At 38.9% G+C, this 19,925-nt stretch overlaps 1 protein-coding gene across 2 annotated transcripts in view; it reads left to right on the forward strand.

Moving 5' to 3' along the window:
• Tspan2 (tetraspanin 2) overlaps window positions 1-19,925 on the forward strand; it is a 52,929-nt gene extending 33,004 nt beyond the window's left edge. Inside the window, exons 7-8 of one of the 2 annotated variants that reach the window (XM_046458300.2) lie at window positions 13,370-13,453; window positions 17,174-19,925. In XM_046458300.2, coding sequence (XP_046314256.1) covers window positions 13,370-13,453; window positions 17,174-17,239 — 150 coding nt within the window. In that variant the 3' untranslated portion in view covers window positions 17,240-19,925. Of the gene's footprint in view, window positions 1-13,369; window positions 13,454-17,173 lie in introns of those variants that run through there. The other variant, XR_006854777.2, reaches the window with a different exon arrangement.

Consider the following 19,925-nt stretch of genomic DNA (forward strand, 5'->3'; position numbering starts at 1 on the left):
AGCCCCTCACTTGCCAGTTATAAGCCCCTCATGCTTATGGTATTAATTATGCTCACCAGGTCCAGAGGTGAGTGCCCCCAAAATGTTGCCCTACATTTCTCCAGTAGAGTCACAGTGCTGATAAATGCCTCATCTGTAAATTGCTGCGTCAGGCATGTTGCCACTCTAAGATGAAAAGGACATGGTCCCTGTCCTCAGTGGCCTTGCCAACTAGTCTAGGGCTCTGATATGCAAGGGTCTACACAGGCTGCCATGAAACACAACAGAAGTAGGGAAGCTCCGTCTAGAAGGGGATCCTGGAATTCAATTTTGACAAAGGAAGGTCATTCCCGGCCCAGCAAGCCACAAGAACGGAGGCACGCTGTTGTGAAGCTCCAGGACTGCAGAAGGACAGGGACCCTGAGGGAATGGCAATAGTCACATTGGGAGAGGCAGAAAAAGGCAAGATGTTGCCCCTGGAGGTTTGAAAAATCCATCGCTTTTAGCAGAGAAGGAAACATAAGTCGTTTTGCATTGTAGAAAGAGTACTCAGGCTGCCCTACATGAAGGGTAGAATGGAAGGTTGGAGACAATAGGGGGAGACCAGTTAGGTGACCACCTGTGGTCATTCTTTCTTACAAGGAAAGGAGCCAGAGCAAGTCACAAACAGTAGTGAAGGAGAGGGGGCGAGATATTCCAGAAATGTTCGGGAGGTAGAATCAACAAGACTGGGTGACTTACTCGGTATATAAGTTATGAGTGGAAAGAAGGAGGCTAAGATTTTCATAATTCTGCTTGGGAGACTGTATGGACAGGGGCTCTCCTCACTGATAGAGGTGAAGGGAGCAGATCCTGGAGGCAAAGGATAACTTCAGTTTTGATCAAGTTTGTCGCAGGTACCTGTGGGACTTCTAGGTAGCCTGAGAGGATGACTTAGGTGTAGGAATCTCAGCATGTTGGCAGTAGCTGAAGCCCTCGGGTGAATCAGAACACCCAGAGAGAAGGAAAGAGTGAGGAGACTGTTGTTTACAGGGTAAGATGAGGACGAGAAACCAGAATAAGAGGCTGTGAAGGAAAAGTCCGAGAGAGTCCATACTACAGTATTTGTTGCTTAGAGGATCATTAGTGATCTTTGCCACATAGTCTCATTGAAGTAACTGGGGAAAGCGTAGGTACAACATGCGAAAGAAAAAAGGAAATATGAGACTATAGACACGGTAATATTGATGCTTTTAGGCATTTAGCTGTGAAGGGACGATGAGCTGTAAGTTCCGGCTGTGTCATTAATCACCCTTGAACATTTATTGGGTCCTTCTGAGTTGAATGAAATGAACAAGGCACAGCTCCACCCATGAAGTACTGACATCCAGCTGGGGAGACCCACGGTGGAGCCATTAGCACCCCACAGGCTGAGTCAAGGCTACGTGAAAGGGAGCACAGCAGACTCATCTGGGCCCTTGGAAGGTTCCCTGATGTGATTATCAGGATGCATTTTGAAGGTTAAGTAGGAGTTCAATAAGCAAATGAAAGTGAGAGGGATATTCCAGGCAAGCGGGATAGGGCACAGGCATGGGGGCAGAGGAAGGTGGTTACATTCAGGAAAGCGCAGCATCGAGGAGCCTAAAATCTCAATGTGTATGTGGGAGATGAGTTCTTCAAAGAGGATGGACCCATTCTTGAAGGCCCTCGGATACTCTTGTGAAGCCAGAAGTCTGTCCTTCATACTGCTGGCTTAGGGAACCACAAAAGGTAGAGTCTGGGATAGGATATGTGTGTGTGTGTGTGTGTGTGTGTGTTTTATTTCTTACATGCATGACAATAGTGGAGTGCATTACATTCATAATTATACATTCACAGCACAATTTTTTGTAACTCTGTATATAAAATATGTTCATGCCAAATTATGCCATTATACATGAGCACTCATTTTTTGCATACAATTCTTAATACACCTTTATACTACAATATCATATCTCTTTTTGTATATAAGGTATGTTGACACCAAATTCACATCTTCATACATGTATGTTGTGTAATGATGACCGTCTCCTTCCACCATCCTAGTTATTCCCCTTCTAGGATGTGTGTTTTATTGAGTTTGCTCTAGTAGCAGTATGGAGGATTCATGGAAAATAAATAGCCAGACATGAGAACAAGAAGACTTTTCTTGTTCTCAGGCATGAAATATTAACTGAGACAACTGGACTGAGCAATAGGAAGGGCAAGAAGAAGGGAAAGTCCTCAGGACTGATGACCAGTCAGCCATCAGAGGAGGGGGGACTGTCTTCTGGGTTTCTGGCTCCTCCACCTGTATAGATATGGTATCATTTATTGAGTTGAGGAATAGAGGAGAAGGAGCCAGTTATGGAGGAAAGAAAACGAGTCCAGTGTTTAGCACGATGATTTCTTAAGGAGTCATAGGAACTTATGTGGAAATATCCAATGGGCAGTTGGAAAATCTGGTTTGTGACTTTGGTGAGAAGTTGGAGTATCAGTGACTTATGGAATCTTAGAATTATAGATACGGATTAGACCCATGAGATCTGGAAGAAAAGAACAGCAAGGGAACCCTGCAGAATAGCAGCAGTTAAGCCTAGCCATGGGCATCTCTGTCATTTATCATCTTCCTACATGGAAAGTGTGATTGAGAGTTTTTATATGTGTCTGTAAATTTTTAAAGTAAATTCTACATATTTCCTTATTAAGACATATACACATGTTTTTAAAAAAAGAGAGAGAGAGAGAATATATGTAGCAGAGGCACATACTATATTCTTGGAATAAATATACAAAGCCTAAATAAAATGTAAACTTTTTATGAAAACATAAAAAAAGACTAGCCAAATACAAGGAGTGCTCAAGTGAGGAAACTAAGAGGAGTAGCCAGGCACAAGTGAGAAGACACCATAGAAGGAGAAGGGAATGGTCGGTCACCAGGGCCAGGTGCTACGGTGGAGGTCAGTTCAGTATTATTGACTACTTACCTCCCACCAGCACTGTGGATACAAAGATGTATAAGAAAAGATCCCTATGGACAAGGAGCTTGCGGTCTGGTAGGAGAAGTAAACACAGAAATAAGTACAGTACAAAAATGTAGTTGGGCACAGAGTGGTGATGTGTTGAATTTGTGTGGTGCTATAGAAGTACAAAGGGGAGTTACTTCGGAAAGCCAGAGGATGGGGGACCAGGTGAAGGCTGAGTAGAGGTAATGATGCCTCCCAGCTAAATCTTGGAAAGTGAGAAGTAATTAAGCAATTAAAGAGGGAGAAGGGATAGTCTGCCTACAGAGGGAACAGTCTTAGCAATGACACAAAAAAGCAGAAAATGCAGTGTTTGGGGGGGGAAAATAAAAGCCCAAGAAGGTCCACTAAGGCAACTGCAGAAAAACCAACAGGATTTAGCATTTAAGAAGGTAAATGGTGAGCCCAGACTGCAGGATGTGAAAAAAGAGGGCATCCTTTCCAGGAGTTTGGCTTTGGGCCAAGGATATGGAAAAGACCTCATAAAAAATAAAACCCAAATCCAAATTACCACTAAACACATAAAAGCATAGGCAATTAAAAGTAATCTTGAAAATTAATTACAAATTTAAATGAAGAAATGCCATTGGTTAACCTTTGAAATTTGGCCAAGTTATTTTTCCTGCCTTAATAATAACATACAGTTTTGGCAACAATGATATGAAATGAACATTTTTAAAAAATTGGTACAATAGTCTTAAGAGGTTAGTACATTTATGTAAGACAAGAATGTTAAGTATGTTCATGCCCCTCAATCCAGAAATTCCACTCTCAGAATTAATTCTAAGGAAAAGGAATGATAAGTGTGGATAGAAATTTTTGTACAGCGGTATTCACTATAGTGTTGTTCATAAGAATTAAATATTGGATAGTGGCTTACTATCTGACAATAGGGGGTTGTTTAAATAAATTATTTATTTTTTTAGAGAGAGAGAATTTTTTTATTATTATTAGTTGTTCAAAACATTACATAGTTCTTGACATATCATATTTCATACATTTGATTCAAGTGGGTTATGAACTCCCATTTTTACCCCGTATACAGATTGCAGAATTACACATCCACGTTTTTACATATTGCCATACTAGTGTCTAGTATAAATAAATTATAATACCTTTGTCTGATGAAGGTTTCATCATCTTACAGCCACTAAGAATCACAGTTTTAAGAAATGTTACTTAAACAAGACATTTTTGAAATTGTAATATTCAGTTTAAAAAGCACACAATTGAATATAAGGAATGAACTACATATGTGGGCACATTTGTTTTTGTAAGAATCACCAAACAATGTTCGTTATCTTCGTGGGAGTACAGATGTTTCTTATTTTCTTTTTTTTTTTTTAATTTTTTATTGTTGGTTGTTCAAAACATTACATAGTTCTTGATATATCATATTTCAACTTTGATTCAAGTGGGTTATGAACTCCCATTTTTACCGCGTATACAGATTGCAGAATAACATCAGTTACACATCCATTGATTTACATGTTGCCATACTAGTGTCTGTTGTATTCTGCTGCCTTTCCTATCCTCTACTATCCCCCCTCCCCTCCCCTCCCCTCCCCTCTTCTCTCTCTACCCCCTCTACTGAACTTCATTTCTCCCCCTTGTATTATTTTTCCCTTTCCCCTCACTTCCTCTTGTATGTGATTTTGTATAACCCTGAGGGTCTCTTTCCATTTCCATGCAATTTCCCTTCTCTCTCGTTTCCCTCCCACCTCTCATCCCTGTTTAATGTTAATCTTCTTCTCCTGCTCTTCGTCCGTACTCTGTTCTTAGTTACTCTCCTTATATCAAAGGAGACATTTGGCATTTGTTTTTTAGGGATTGGCTAGCTTCACTTAGCATAATCTACTCTAATGCCATCCATTTCCCTGCAAATTCTATGATTTTGTCATTTTTTAATGCAGAGTAATACTCCACCTTGTGTATAAATGCCACATTTTTTTTATCCATTCGTCTATTGAAGGGCATCTAGGTTGGTTCCACAGTCTTGCTATTGTGAATTGTGCTGCTATGAACATTGATGTAGCAGTGTCCCTGTAGCATGCTCTTTTTAGGTCTTTAGGGAATAGACTGAGAAGGGGAATAGCTGGGTCAAATGGTGGTTCCATTCCCAGCTTTCCAAGAAATCTCCATACTGCTTTCCAAATTGGCTGCACCAATTTGCAGTCCCACCAGCAATGTACAAGTGTACCCTTTTCCCCACATCCTCGCCAGCACTTGTTGTTTGACTTCATAATGGCTGCCAATCTTACTGGAGTGAGATGGTATCTTAGAGTGGTTTTGATTTGCATTTCTCTGACTGCTAGAGATGGTGAGCATTTTTTCATGTACTTGTTGATTGATTGTATGTCCTCCTCTGAGAAGTGTCTGTTCAGGTCCTTGGCCCATTTGTTGATTGGGTTATTTGTTATCTTATTGTCTAATTTTTTGAGTTCTTTGTATACTCTGGATATTAGGGCTCTATCTGAAGTGTGAGGAGTAAAGATTTGTTCCCAGGATGTAGGCTCCCTATTTACCTCTCTTATTGTTTCTTTTGCTGAGAAAAAACTTTTTAGTTTGAGTAAGTCCCATTTGTTGATTCTAGTTATTAACTTTTGTGCTATGGGTGTCCTATTGAGGAATTTGGAGCCCGACCCCACCGACTGTAGATCATAGCCAACTTTTTCTTCTATCAGACAGCGCGTCTCTGATTTGATATCAAGCTCCTTGATCCATTTTGAATTCACTTTTGTGCATGGCAAGAGAAAGAGATTCAGTTTCATTTTGTTGCATATGGATTTCCAGTTTTCCCAGCACCATTTGTTGAAGATGCTATCCTTCCTCCATTGCATGCTTTTAGCCCCTTTATCAAATATAAGATAGTTGTAGTTTTGTGGATTGGTTTCTGTGTCCTCTATTCTGTACCATTGGTCCACCCGCCTGTTTTGGTACCAGTACCATGCTGTTTTTGTTACTATTGCTCTGTAGTATAGTTTGAAGTCTGGTATCGCTATACCGCCTGATTCACACTTCCTGCTTAGCATTGTTTTTGCTATTCTGGGTCTTTTATTTTTCCATATGAATTTCATGATTGCTTTCTCTATTTCTACAAGAAATGCGGTTGGGATTTTGATTGGCATTGCATTAAACCTATAGAGAACTTTTGGTAATATCGCCATTTTGATGATGTTAGTTCTGCCTATCCATGAACAGGGTATATTTTTCCATCTTCTAAGATCTTCTTCTATTTCTCTCTTTAGGGTTCTGTAGTTTTCATTGTGTAAGTCTTTCACCTCTTTTGTTAGGTTGATTCCCAAGTATTTTATTTTTTTTGAAGATATTGTGAATGGAGTGGTTGTCCTCATTTCCATTTCAGAGGATTTGTTGCTGATATACAGGAATGCCTTTGATTTATGCGTGTTGATTTTATATCCTGCCACTTTGCTGAATTCATTTATTAGCTATAATAGTTTCTTTGTAGACCCTTTTGGGTCTGCTAGGTATAGAATCATGTCTTCTGCAAATAGTGATAATTTAAGTTCTTCTTTTCCTATTTTTATGCCTTTAATTTCTTTCGTCTGTCTAATTGCTCTGGCCAGTGTTTCGAGAACTATGTTGAACAGAAGTGGTGAGAGAGGGCATCCCGTCTTGTTCCAGATTTTAGAGGGAATGCCTTCAATTTTTCTCCATTCAGAATGATGCTAGCCTGAGGCTTAGCATAGATTGCTTTTACAATATTGAGGTATGTTCCTGTTATCCCAAGTTTTTCTAGAGTTTTGAACACAAAGGGATGCTGTACTTTGTCGAATGCTTTTTCCACATCTATCGAGATGATCATATGGTTCTTATTTTTAAGTCTATTGATGTGGTGAATAACATTTATTGATTTCCGTATATTGAACCAGCCTTGCATCCCAGGGATGAATCCTACTTGATCATGGTGCACAATTTTTTTGATATGTTTTTGTATCCGATTCGCCAGAATTTTATTGAGGATTTTTGCATCTAGGTTCATTAGAGATATTGGTCTGCAGTTTACTTTCTTTGAAGTGTCTTTGTCTGGTTTAGGTATCAGGGTGATGTTGGCCTCGTAGAATGAATTTGGAAGTTCTCCCTCTTTTTCTATTTCCTGAAGTAGCTTGAAAAGTATTGGTATTAGTTCCTCTTTAAAGGTTTTGTAAAACTCTGCTGTATACCCATCCGGTCCTGGGCTTTTCTTAGTTGGTAGTCTTTTGATGGTTTCTTCTATTTCCTCAATTGATATTGGTCTGTTTAGGTTGTCTATATCTTCCTGACTCAATCTGGGCAGATCATATGACTTAAGAAATTTATCAATGCCTTCACTATCTTCTAATTTATTGGAGTATAAGGATTCAAAATAATTTTTGATTATCTTCTGTATTTCTGAAGTGTCTGTTGTGATATTGCCTTTTTCATCCCGTATGCTAGTAATTTGAGTTCTCTCTCTTCTTCTCTTTGCTAGCATGGCTAAAGGTCTGTCGATTTTGTTTATTTTTTCAAAGAACCAACTTTTAGTTTTGTCAATTTTTTCAATTGTTTCTTTTGTTTCGATTTCATTAATTTCAGCTCTGATTTTAATTATTTCTTGCCTTCTACTTCTTTTGCTGTTGTTTTGCTCTTCTTTTTCTAGGATTTTGAGATGATGTATGAGATCATTTATTTGTTGGTTTTTTCTTTTTTTAAGGAATGAACTCCACGCAATGAATTTTCCTCTTAGAACTGCTTTCAAAGTGTCCCATAGATTCCGATATGTTGTGTCTGTGTTTTCATTTATCTCTAAGAATTTTTTAATTTCCTCCTTGATGTCTTCTATAACCCATTGATCATTCAGTAACCTATTGTTCATTCTCCAAGTGATGTATGCTTTTTCCTGCCTTCTTTTATCGTTGATTTTCAGTTTCATTCCATTATGATCAGATAAGATGCATGGTATTATCTCTACTCCTTTATATTGTCTAAGAGTTGCCCTATGACATAATATGTGATCTATTTTTGAGAAGGATCCATGTGCTGCTGAGAAAAAAGTGTAACTGCTTGATGTTGGGTAGTATATTCTATATATGTCAATTAAGTCTAGGTTATTAATTGTGTTATTGAGTTCTATAGTTTCCTTATTCAACTTTTGTTTGGAAGATCTGTCCATTGGTGAAAGAGGTGTGTTGAAGTCTCCCATGATTATTGTATGGTGGTCTATTAGACTCTTGAACTTGAGAAGAGTTTGTTTGATGAACATAGCTGCACCATTGTTAGGGGCATATATATTTATGATTGTTATGTCTTGTTGGTGTATGGTTCCCTTGAGCAGTATGTAGTGTCCCTCTTTATCCCTTTTGATTAACTTTGGCTTGAAATCTATTTTATTTGATATGAGTATGGACACTCCTGCTTATTTCTGAAGTCCATATGAGTGATATGATTTTTCCCAACCTTTCACCTTCAGCCTATGTATGTCTTTTCCTATCAAATGTGTCTCCTGTAGGCAGCATATTGTTGGGTCTTGTTTTGTGATCCATTCTACTAGCCTGTGTCTCTTAATTGGTGAGTTTAAGCCATTAACATTTAGGGTTATTATTGAGATATGGGTTGTTCTTCCAGCCATATTTGTTTATTTCTGTTACTAAACATGGTTTGTTTTCCTCTTTGATTATTCCCCCCCCCTTTACTGTCCTACCTCCCACTGTTGTTTTTCATTGTTATTTTCCATTTCCTCTTCCTGTAATGTTTTGCCGAGGATGTTTTGAAGAGATGGTTTTCTAGCTGCAAATTCTTTTAACTTTTGTTTATCGTGGAAGGTTTTAATTTCATCTTCCATCCTGAAGCTTAATTTCGCTGGATACACAATTCTTGGTTGGAACCCATTTTCTTTCAGTGTTTGAAATATGTTATTCCAGGATCTTCTAGCTTTCAGAGTCTGTGTTGAAAGATCAGCTGTTATCCTGATTGGCTTGCCCCTAAATGTAATCTGCTTCCTTTCTCTTGTAGCTTTTAAAATTCTCTCCTTATTCTGTATGTTGGGCATCTTCATTATAATGTGTCTAGGTGTGGATCTCTTATGATTTTGCACATTTGGCATCCTGTAGGCTTCTAGGATTTGGGATTCTGTCTCCTTCTTCAAGTCTGGGAAGTTTTCTCATATTATTTCATTGAATGCATTGCTCATTCCTTTGGTTTGGACCTCTATACCTTCCTGTATCCCAATGACTCTTAAGTTTGGTCTCTTTTTGTTTTCCCATATTTCTTGGATGTTCTGCTCATGGTTTCTTAACAGTCTTGCTGAGCTGTCTATGTTCTTTTCAAGTTGAAATACTTTGTCTTCATTGTCTGATGTTCTATCTTCTAAGTGTTCTACTCTGCTGGTAGTATTCTCAATTGAGTTTTTAAGTTGGTTTATTGCTTCCTGCATTTCTAGGATTTCTGTTTGTTTGTTTTTTATAACCTCTATCTCCCTGTATAGTTGATCTTTTGCTTCCTGGATTTGTTTGTGTAATTCATTGTCGAAGTGATCTTTCATTGTCTGATTTTGCTGTCTAATGTCTTCCTTGAGACTCCAGATCATCTGAAGCATGTATATCCTGAATTCTTTATCTGACATTCCATCTGCTGCAGCTGTTACCTCTTCTAAAGTTGAGCTGACCTGCATTGCTTGTGGTCCTTTCTTTCCTTGTCTTTTCATACTGCTTGCGTTTCTTTCTGCTTGGTGAAACTGTTGTGTTTTTGAAAATTTTTCCCCCCATATATTTATATTGCTCTTGTATAGTTGAAAAGTCTCCCTTGCAGGGTCGGGCGGCGGTCTGCCAACCTTGCAGGCATGGGCGGCGGCTCTGCTCTGCCCCTCCTCCAATTGGTGTGACGTGTGTACCACGCCGGCAGGCCACCAGGCCTGATCCGCCAGTCGGTTGCAGGTCTGCGTACCTTGCAGGCGCGGGCAGCGGCTCTGCTCTGCTCCTACTCCAACTGGGTGACGTGCCTACTACCCCGGCCGGCCGCTGGGCCTGTTCCAGCGGTCGGTCGCAGGTCTGCCTACCTTGCGGGCACGGGCGGTGGCTCTGCTCTGCCCCTACTCCAAATGGGGTGACGTGTCTGTCGCGCTGGCAGGCCACTGGGCCTGTTCCGCTGGTCAGTCGCATGTCTGCCTACCTTTCGGGCGCGGGTGGCGGCTCTGCTCTGCCCCTACTCCAATTGGAGTGTCGTGACTACCACGCCGGCAGGTTGCTGGGCCTGTTCCGGGCGCGGGCGGCGGCTCTGCTCTGCCCCTACTCCAGTTGGGGTGACGTGTGTACCATGCCGGCAGGCCACTGGGCCTGATCCGCCGGTCTGTCGCAGGTCTGCCTACCTTGCAGGCGCGGGCGGCGGCTCTGCTCTGCCCCTACTCCAATTGGGGTACGTGACTACCACGCCTGCAGGTCGCTGGGCCTGTTCCGGGTGCGGGCGGCGGCTCTGCTCTGCCCCTCTGGCTTGATGACAAAGTGAGAGAGACTCGGGTGTTTGTGACTCACTTTCTTTACCAGGAGACCAACTGTTTCTGTCGCCGCTGGTATCGATGAAGTTCTCTCCTCTGCCGTTTTCTGATGACATTAGATCTCTGCCATGTTGGTATCCCATGCGAATGGCAGCATTTCGTTCCCTTTGCCGGGTGACCAAAGCAACGGGTGAGTCCTGACCGGCCCTCACAAGCCCCGTTTCAGTCCTGTTGCCACTGCCTATGAAGGCTCGTTTGGTATTTACCTCCACAGTATTCAGCAGGACTCGGACCGAGAAGCAGTTTCCATGGGTTCTTTATCCCTGGGCCAGAGCAGTTCCCGGAGCCGGAATTCGGCCGCTCCGTGCTCGGTGTATGTTCTGATAGGAGCAGGCTCCATGAAGCAGTTTCCACAGGTTCTTTAGCACTGAGCCTGAGTAATTTGTCTACGAGCCGCAAGCGAATGGCAGCCTGAAATTACCTGTTCTATGGCTGAATGAGCTGCGATCAGTTGAAAACAGGGATGGTGACATCAGCTCTCCAAGATGGTGGCCGCTGGCTTCCTCTGTGGTCTGACCGGTGTGGAGAACCGAATTGGACCGCTTCCTTCCCCTGTCTCAAACCCAGTACGTCAAACCCAGTATGGTGATTTCACAACTGGCAGAAGCCCGCAGAGCTGTATCTTTGCGTTGCTATCTCCTTGTTTCCCAGCGCGCGCCTCAGACTCTAGCCGCGGGGCGATTTGCTGAATAAGCAGCGTGACCCTCCGTGCGGACAAATCTCTCGCGTTTGAGCCCCTGTAGCTGATCCTCGTGCGATGGAAATCCTTCCTCTAGGTTTTGGAGCACCCCAATTTTGCTGGAAATTCCTAACAAGATTGCTTTTAGCCGTTCTAACTAGTCATTCTCCCACACAGTGACGCGGTACACGGGGGTAATGCACTCCCTTCGCCGCCATCTTCCACTCGAAATGTTATTTTCTTTTTTCTAACATGTGTTTTCCAGATTTCTTCCTTTGTGACTATTAAAGTCAATACATGTTTTGTTAGTTTGTTTTTCACAATCAAAAACTGGCTATGAAGGAAAGGAGGGACTATGGGCAATCACAGGACAGTATTATGAGTATTATTATTTCTTTAGATTGTAGAACTTGAACCTGGTGTTATTTGATAAGTGGAAATGTCAATAAAGGATAGGCCTAATGTATAGGGAAGCGGGAAGGTAACTGGCTTCATGGGCATCCTCAAGAGGAAAGAGGGAATGAGACCCAGAGCAGAGAAGAAAGAGGTTAACTTTCAACAGAGAAGCGCACTTCTTTGGCACTAAGGAGAAGAAGTCAGGGATGATACTGCTATGTCCCCTTTCTTTGCTTGCTACCTGTGACAGCCCTGGAACTGAAGGAAGGGAGCATGTTTTTAAACTTCTTTCTTTCTAACGTGAATTGACTCATTTAGCCGTGTGGCTAAGTCGATTTGAGACAACTGAATGACTACATGTTTCATAAGAATAACTCTATATTGAAAAACATATTGAATGTATTTTAACTTAAGCTGTGCATAATTTCTTTTTGTAAGTTTTGTGCTCGAATGATTTCTTCCTTAAATGAGTAGTGGAGATTTCTAGTCATCAAGAACTGCAAACTTGACGGGTGTTCAGGAAAGAATGTGGAACTCTTTGTTTCAGGTTATATACTGAAAAATTAGAAAAAAATAGACATTTTTGTTGCAGATTTTATTTTTTCCCTTTATTTTCCTTTTCTTGTTGAGATAATACTGTGAACCTTGGCTTGATAAAGTACCATTTAATTATTTAAAAAGAGAGAGAGAGAGAGAGAGAGAGAGAGAGAGAGCTGAGGTGAAGAAGAGGAAGATTGGAAGAAGTGCTTCAGGTTGACTCCCATTTTCTGCAGTATATAAGGAAGCCACGGTCTATAGGAGTGTTTCTGAAACTTTTTCCCGGATGTAATATAAGCAGAAGAAACCGTGTCTTAGTCTTTACTTCCACCAACCCATTTTAGGGGCTGATGCAAAGTGGTTGCTCCAGGAATGTTTGTTGACTCAATGAAGTATGAAAAGAGACATGAGGATTTGGTGAGGGTTTTGTGTAGCTTATGTGGGTATCAGAGGAAGCCCACCAGTGACAAGAAAAGGATTTGAGTAGTCTGAGGATGCAGTTGGGTTGAGAGCATACCTCTACTTAAAAGGACTCCAAATTTTGAAACCGGGGAAACAAATAATGGTTACAGGTGATCTATTTTGTTCTCTGTCCGGTTTTTCCCATGTCCATGATGGTCCTTTGAATCCAGGCTTCACAGTCTCTTATGGGCATAATGATAAAAACCCACAGCCCACTTGGCCACCAAAAGAGAGAATGGTCCTCTAACTCCCCAGACCTGGCCCGCACAGACAGTTTTTGTTTAAGTTGAACCTATACAGACTTTTTAGTTTCTTAATAGGTAATGCCTACCTTGCATAGTTAATTAGATAGAGTATGTAGAAAATCTTTTAAACTGTAAGTGACAGTATAAAAATAAAGGGTTCTTATTTTATGGATATTTATTTTTCTTCACTGAAAGTAAGAAGAGGCCTCAAATTTTCATATACCTCAGGTCTCAGAGAAACAACTTCCTCCAGCCAGATTTTAGGGCTCTGAGCAGCTACTGGCCTAAATAGGGAAACCAAAAGAAGAGAATTGTATTTTTCCCAAAATTGCATTTTTGCTTAAAGGTTACCAGGATGATGTTACCTGAGAGGAATGGTTTAAATATGGGCAGAAGCTGACATAGATTAGCTCTCACAGAAGAATGATCTGTAGAGAAGGAAAGGATTGGATGAGGGGGATGATTCACACATACAAGCAGTTTTCATTCCTTCTTCTTCTTCTTCTTCTTTTTTTCAAAACAGAATTGCATTGATGAAATTGAGACCATAATCAGTGTTAAGCTCCAGCTCATCGGAATTGTCGGTATTGGAATTGCAGGTCTCACGGTGAGAAAGTTCCAGAACTTACCTTTTTTTGCCCTCTAAGGAGCCTCAAACTTTTGCATATGATTTTTCTTGAAGTGTGAGATGGCAGTATCTTTTTTAATTTTGAGGCATCACATCATTTTATTCATTAAATAACCACATCATCATAACCATAACTATAATAATTAATAATTGCTTAATATAATCCAATCCATACACAGTGTTCAAATTCCTAATTGTCCCAAAAAATGTATTTAGGTATAACATTTATGTCAGGATCTCAAAAAGTCTCACTTTTTGTGATGTTAATTTTTTATTTTGAAATAACTCCAAACTTACAGAACAGTTGCAAGAAAAGCACACACACACAAACACACACACACACAAACCCTCCTATTAGTCATCCATAAATCCCCACTCAAGCTTGTTAACTGTTCTCATATCTTTTAATAGCAAAAGGATTCTTACAATGTTCTTTTCAGTCCTTTCGAGCACCTTGACTGCATTTCATCCTTTCTTTACTTTTATGACTTGAACATTTTTTAAAATTATAGGCTAGGTATTTTGTAGCATATTCCTCAATTTGAGTTTGTCTGCTGTTTCCATATGCTAAATATGAAGTTATGAATTTGGGGTAGATATGTGACAGAAATGACTCTGCTTTTCTCACTGTACCTCTCAGGTGCCACAAGATGTCATTTTGGCCCATGGTTAGGAATGTTAAGTGTCTTCTCATTAACAAAGTAGTATCTTCCAAGATCTGCCCATTTTAAGTTGTTCTTTCTTCCTTCATAGATAATGTTTTATGGAAAAATGCTTTGAGACCATGTAAATATCCCGTTCCACACCCACTTTGATGCAGTAATTTTAGCACCCATTATGTTTCTTAGATAGCAGTATTTTAAAAGAGAATTCTCATAAAGGACAAAGACATTTATTCATGGTACATTTTCTAAGAACAAAGTTAATTAAATACATCAATAATTAGTCCTCTAAGATATGATATAAATTTCAACATTGACCTAATTGTGACCTTGAGCTTATCAGCACAATAACATCTATTTTAAGGCCACCAATATTAAGTTAGGTAAGTGATTTTCAATTCAAAATAGCATAATATCACCCTGATCTCTCTTAACTATGATTTGAAGCAGCAGCACAGCACAGTGACTAATAGGACAAGCTCTGGAATCACATGATTTGGATTCAACTCCTCACTCCACTATTTACAAGCCCTGGAATTGTATCTTAATTTCTCTATGCCTCGATTTCCTCTTTTGTAAAATGGGCTTTTTGGTGGTATTGAGGATTGAACCCAGGGCCTCATACATGGGAGGCAAGTGCTTAGTACAGTGTATCACTAAATTGCCCAGGATGAGCTTGAACTTGTGATCCTCCTGCCTCAGCCTCCTAAGTAGCTATGATTACAGGTGTACACCATCACCCCCAGCTAAAAATTGGGATTTTAATATACCAAATTATAAGATTGTTGTGAAGATTAAATGGGATATTACATATAAACTATTATTACAAATTAATTCATATAAAGCCTGTGGCACATATGGCACTCAATAAATGCTAGCCGTTCTGAGTGTTCCCAAATCTAGAAACTAGGCGAAGGGTCAGCATATGAGAGAGTGTGAGGCATAATGTTTCCAGGTGGCTTGGGACTCCTGAAGTACAAAAGAAGAGTATAACAGAGGAGCTGATAGCCATGGACAGGTATGTAGGAATGACCAGAGATGACACTGGAGGGGTATGAGGTGCACATGATTGAGGTATTTTTAATGTGCCCTTCTGAGAAATTTGGCTTCATTTCTAAGGAGAGGGGAGTCTTTGAGGTTTAGAAAGATGTGATGCAGCCATCAGGGAAAGATTGGAGTAATGCGAGATTGGAGTCCAGGAGGCCAGTGAGGAGGTGATTTCCATTGTCCAGAGATTAGATGATGATAACTAATGCCAAGCCAGTATATACTCTCCAGACATCTATAAAGATTGGCTCTCAGCCCTCACTAAAGTGTGAAAACAGTGAGGAAATCCATGAACTGGTAGTTCTCAGGGGACACACAAGCATTTTTCCCCTTTTCTGAATTTAGTGCACAGAGAGGCAGGACAGTGGTTGAAAACACTATGCTGAGAACCCCTAAACTCAGCAACATCTGTCAGACCCTCCCCATCTGATCCAGGGCTAGCTTGGTTGCAATTTCTGCAGCTCCTCAAAGACAATCTTGAGGCAGGTGGGTTGAAAACATTCTATAATGGAGGTATAAATAGAGTCTCCAAACTATTCTACAATCTCAACAAATAAACAGCCGAAAGAAGTCACCCATGACTCTTGACAGCAGCAGGCTGAGACTGAAGAAGTTTCTTTCTGAGGGCATCTCTTCAGAGTACTACCAACCTTATGACCATGGTATGTTAGCTAATTTTTCCATTACGGTGACAGAATACCTCAGATAAACCACTTAAAAAGAGGAAAGTTTACAGCTTCAGAGTTTTAGTCCATGGTCATTTGGCCCCAGAGCACTTTGGGCCCGTGCAGAGAAACATGGTGGGGAACATAAGGTGGAACAAGGCTGCTTACTTCATGGCATCTGGGAAGCAAAAGAGAGAAAGGAGGGACTGGCATCCTAATATCCTTCCTTATGTTAGGCTCTATCTTGTAAAGATTCTACCACTTCCTAATAGCTGGGGACCAGCCTTCAATACAATTATCCTTTGGGGGATATTTAATTATTTTGTTGTTTGTTCTAATAAGGTGAGAGTCGCCCAGTGTAATCAGTTAACCAAATGTCCATTAGGTGTCTCCCTGCCACACGCTAGTAGTGAGTTCTGACAGCCAGAAGCATGAAATCCTGCTATGCCCTTATTTAAGTCTGCAGGGCTCTTCCAGAACAACTGGTTATTCATGCCTTGTTGTGTTTAGCATTTACAGATCTTAGTCTGACTTATGATGGAATGAATTAATGAGAGTTATGGTGCCCATTTTTAAAAACTAAAACTTGACAGTCATTTACGAAAGGACATCCACAGACAGAGTTCCACAGGCTCTGCACAAACATCGAGGAAATGATTGAAGACAGGAACAATCTTCTGGAATTCTTCTGTTCAAACCATGGAAGTGGATATTGAGTTGGCCCAAGTATTTTGCTTCTCAGAGAACTATTCAAGAGGTAGAAGAAGTTAGGAATATCATAGTTCAAATACTTCCATTTGTACTTTGGTAAAAATATTGAGTTAAATAGTGAAGAATTATTTGAACATCAAAATGGGCCAGGAATGAAGACATGCCCCACACTTTGGTATGAATTTAAAGCTTTTCTAGCAATAGAAAACTATTTGGACCATAAGTATCTTTAAACAACAAGAAGTTATGAACACATTTTTCAAATGAATACATAAATGATCTAGGATTAACCCTAAAATATACAACTCCAAAACCAGTTAGTATATCAATCTTTTACAACTATTAAGACCTGTTTTATAAGCCAGAAACAGTCCTTTTCTTAAAACAGAGACTTGTTATTTGTTAACAATAATAATATAATAATGCATTTTAAGCAGCGAATAAAGAACTATTGCTCCGTAGCCATCTTCAAGGAACACATAAACATATAACCCAGTAATTATTGATTGTAATTGTTACTTATTAACTTGAGTTGGACACCTAAGCAGTTTGCTGACCTTTTAATCAAATAATACACATTTGAAAGTCACTAACAAGTGTTCCTTCTGTTTCAGATCTTTGGCATGATATTCAGTATGGTCCTTTGCTGTGCAATACGAAACTCACGAGATGTGATTTGAAGCTACTTCATCATGAAAATTGCAATCTAGAGTTTTCATACTAAATGTCACAGGAGCTGTCTTTCAGCTCATTTTTAATGTTAAGAGGACATTAGAATCTAAAATAATTTACTGTCGATTGTACATTTGCACATGTATGTACGTCTGGCTCATTACTGGTTTGCCCCTTGAGTGAATGGTATGTTGACTGGGAACATAGTCACATGTGAGCCGTGTGTTTCTGGTATATACATTATAGAAATCTGTTGGCTGGGAGTTCCTGATTCTTGTTCTGTAAGAGGAATAACCTATTTAACTACCAGAAAAAGATCAAATAGCTTTGAGAAACTTTTAAAACCTGGATGTTCAGAAAATGTGATAATGGTTCAGTTTCTCAGACATCAGCCAGGAAAATTAGATGCATACAGAGAATTTGGGGATTTCTACTTAATGGAAGCAATAAGCTACAGAATTGAGAGATCATGGTGCAGTGTTGAAATTGACTCTGTCTGATTATAGGGTTTCCTAGGATTTTTTAATATATATTCTCTCCCCCAAAATACAGTAAACCACAGTTTTAAAACTAACACATCTATAAAACTAAATATAGCATGGAAAATCTAATTTGAATAAGTCATGCTTTCCTAGTATTAAAAAAAAAAAGCAAAAACAAAACCTCCCTCTGGAAAGAGTAGTCACACAGACAATCATGTGCCCTATAAAAGTATTTATAGAACTGAAAAAAAACTTTTAAGGCAATATTTTTGTTCTTATACAAATACATGTAAGTATTGCTTTATCCCTTTCTTTTTCTGACTCTGCTCTGAACTACTGCAACCCTCATATCCCCAAAAGGGCTTTTATCTTGAACTCTTCTATGTTTCTCCAAACATGAGAATAGAACAACTAAAGCAAGAAGTCTGGCAGTTGCAAATTGTAGGAAAGAAATTTTTTATTGTACCTTTGAAATACCTCATAACTTGAGTTTACATATTTTCCTAATTTTTTGTACTTTTCTTATTTATTCACCTAGAGAGAATTCTTCATATATTAATAACTACGGTTTTGACCACTTAAATAAAAAAAAATTCCTGCACAATTAGATATTATTTTATGAGCATCAGTGGCCAAATAAAAACATCTCTGAGTTGTATACCCAAAATAAAGAGAAGTTCAGGAAACAAAAATACTTATATACAAACATACGCAATACAAATATATTCCTTTCTATGCAAGTCCTCTATGAAAATAAAATCTTCAGGTTTGTTATTTTTTTGGTCTTAATTCTTGATTTTAAGTAAGGAAATCCACATTTAGGACCTAAATTGGCCTATTTGTCAGTAATTTTTAGCAATTTGTTACATTTAGTAAATCATGGATTTTTTTTAATTGCATTTCAAAAAGTCACACAAAAGTGAAAATATGGGGGACTTTGGAAATTCCCAGTGAGCTTCTTATAAATGTGAGAACACAAAACTTTGTGCACTAAGTGGAAGTGCCAGGTTCCCAAGAACCTTAACAAACATTTTGCTGAAAAGATATAACTGCTCAAAGTAGTGGTTATGAAGCACCACACTTCTTTCAGCCATACTTGCTATTGATACTAACTTTGGAGGACAACTTTTCTAGGAAAAAAAAAAAGTCAGATTGGAAGCAAGCTAAAAACTTAATTGTGCATGGCTACTTTGCTGTGTCTATAGCTAAAAAAAAAAAGATTTAAGAAAATCACTTCATGAAATAAATATTTGCATTCTAATAGTTGAAAAACGTAACCTTTTAAGCAAAGTTTAGTAACTAGTTCATCTGTTCCCCTAAATGACAGGAGATAGGTCCAAGTGTATACTCAGGTTCCTCCAGCTCAGAATTATCTTTTATTCCACAAAAAATAAATTTCATTCCATATCTGAATTAACAATCTTAAAGAAGACTACGGTATTAAAAGTGAAAGAGTAGAAATAAATTAATTTTTTAAATGTTTAAAAAATTTTGTTAAAGTACAAGACTAGAAATCTGTTTCATATATGATTAATGTGCCCTTTTAGGGGGTTAAGCTTTCCAAAATAAGTGCCATAAGTAAAATTAGAAAATTCCACTGCTAAGTGAGGGTAGATTTTATATGTGTGTATATACACACACATGCATACAGAGACATAGTTTCATATAGATAGAAAATCCCTATATACCTTGAATCTATATCTATATCTATATATATATCTTGAAAACATTTGAGTGTATATACATCTATAATTTGAATACATGTACACATATATGTATGTGCACATATATGTATGTCTATATATCTAGACATATGCACACACTTGTATACATAATATTTCAGTTATTTGTTTACCTGAACTAATTGGAGATCAGACACAAACATTTTCTTAAACCCCTGGTGCCAAGGCACTGAATTAAAACTTCTTAATGATGAAATATTTTAAGTTATTTTAAATTAAATTTTCTATGTATTGGAACTGCTTGTCTGAGTTATCTTAAAATCCTTGTATATCTTTTGACACATCTTCACACAACTTATTTAAATGTTTGTTACTATCAATAACCAAACAATATGGTATATGAAACAACTGGTCATCTTCCTATAATGTTATTAAGAGCTGAATATTTTCAAAAGCAACACCCTAAAGACTTTCATTGCATATAGTTGTATTTCAACTACTATTTTTTAATCCAAGTTGAACTTCTCTTC

This window comes from Marmota monax, unplaced genomic scaffold, assembly GCF_021218885.2.
Source record: "Marmota monax isolate L192 unplaced genomic scaffold, Marmota_monax_Labrador192_F-V1.1 WCK01_AAM20220418_F8-fsc00087, whole genome shotgun sequence".
NCBI classification, from domain to species: Eukaryota; Metazoa; Chordata; class Mammalia; order Rodentia; family Sciuridae; genus Marmota; species Marmota monax.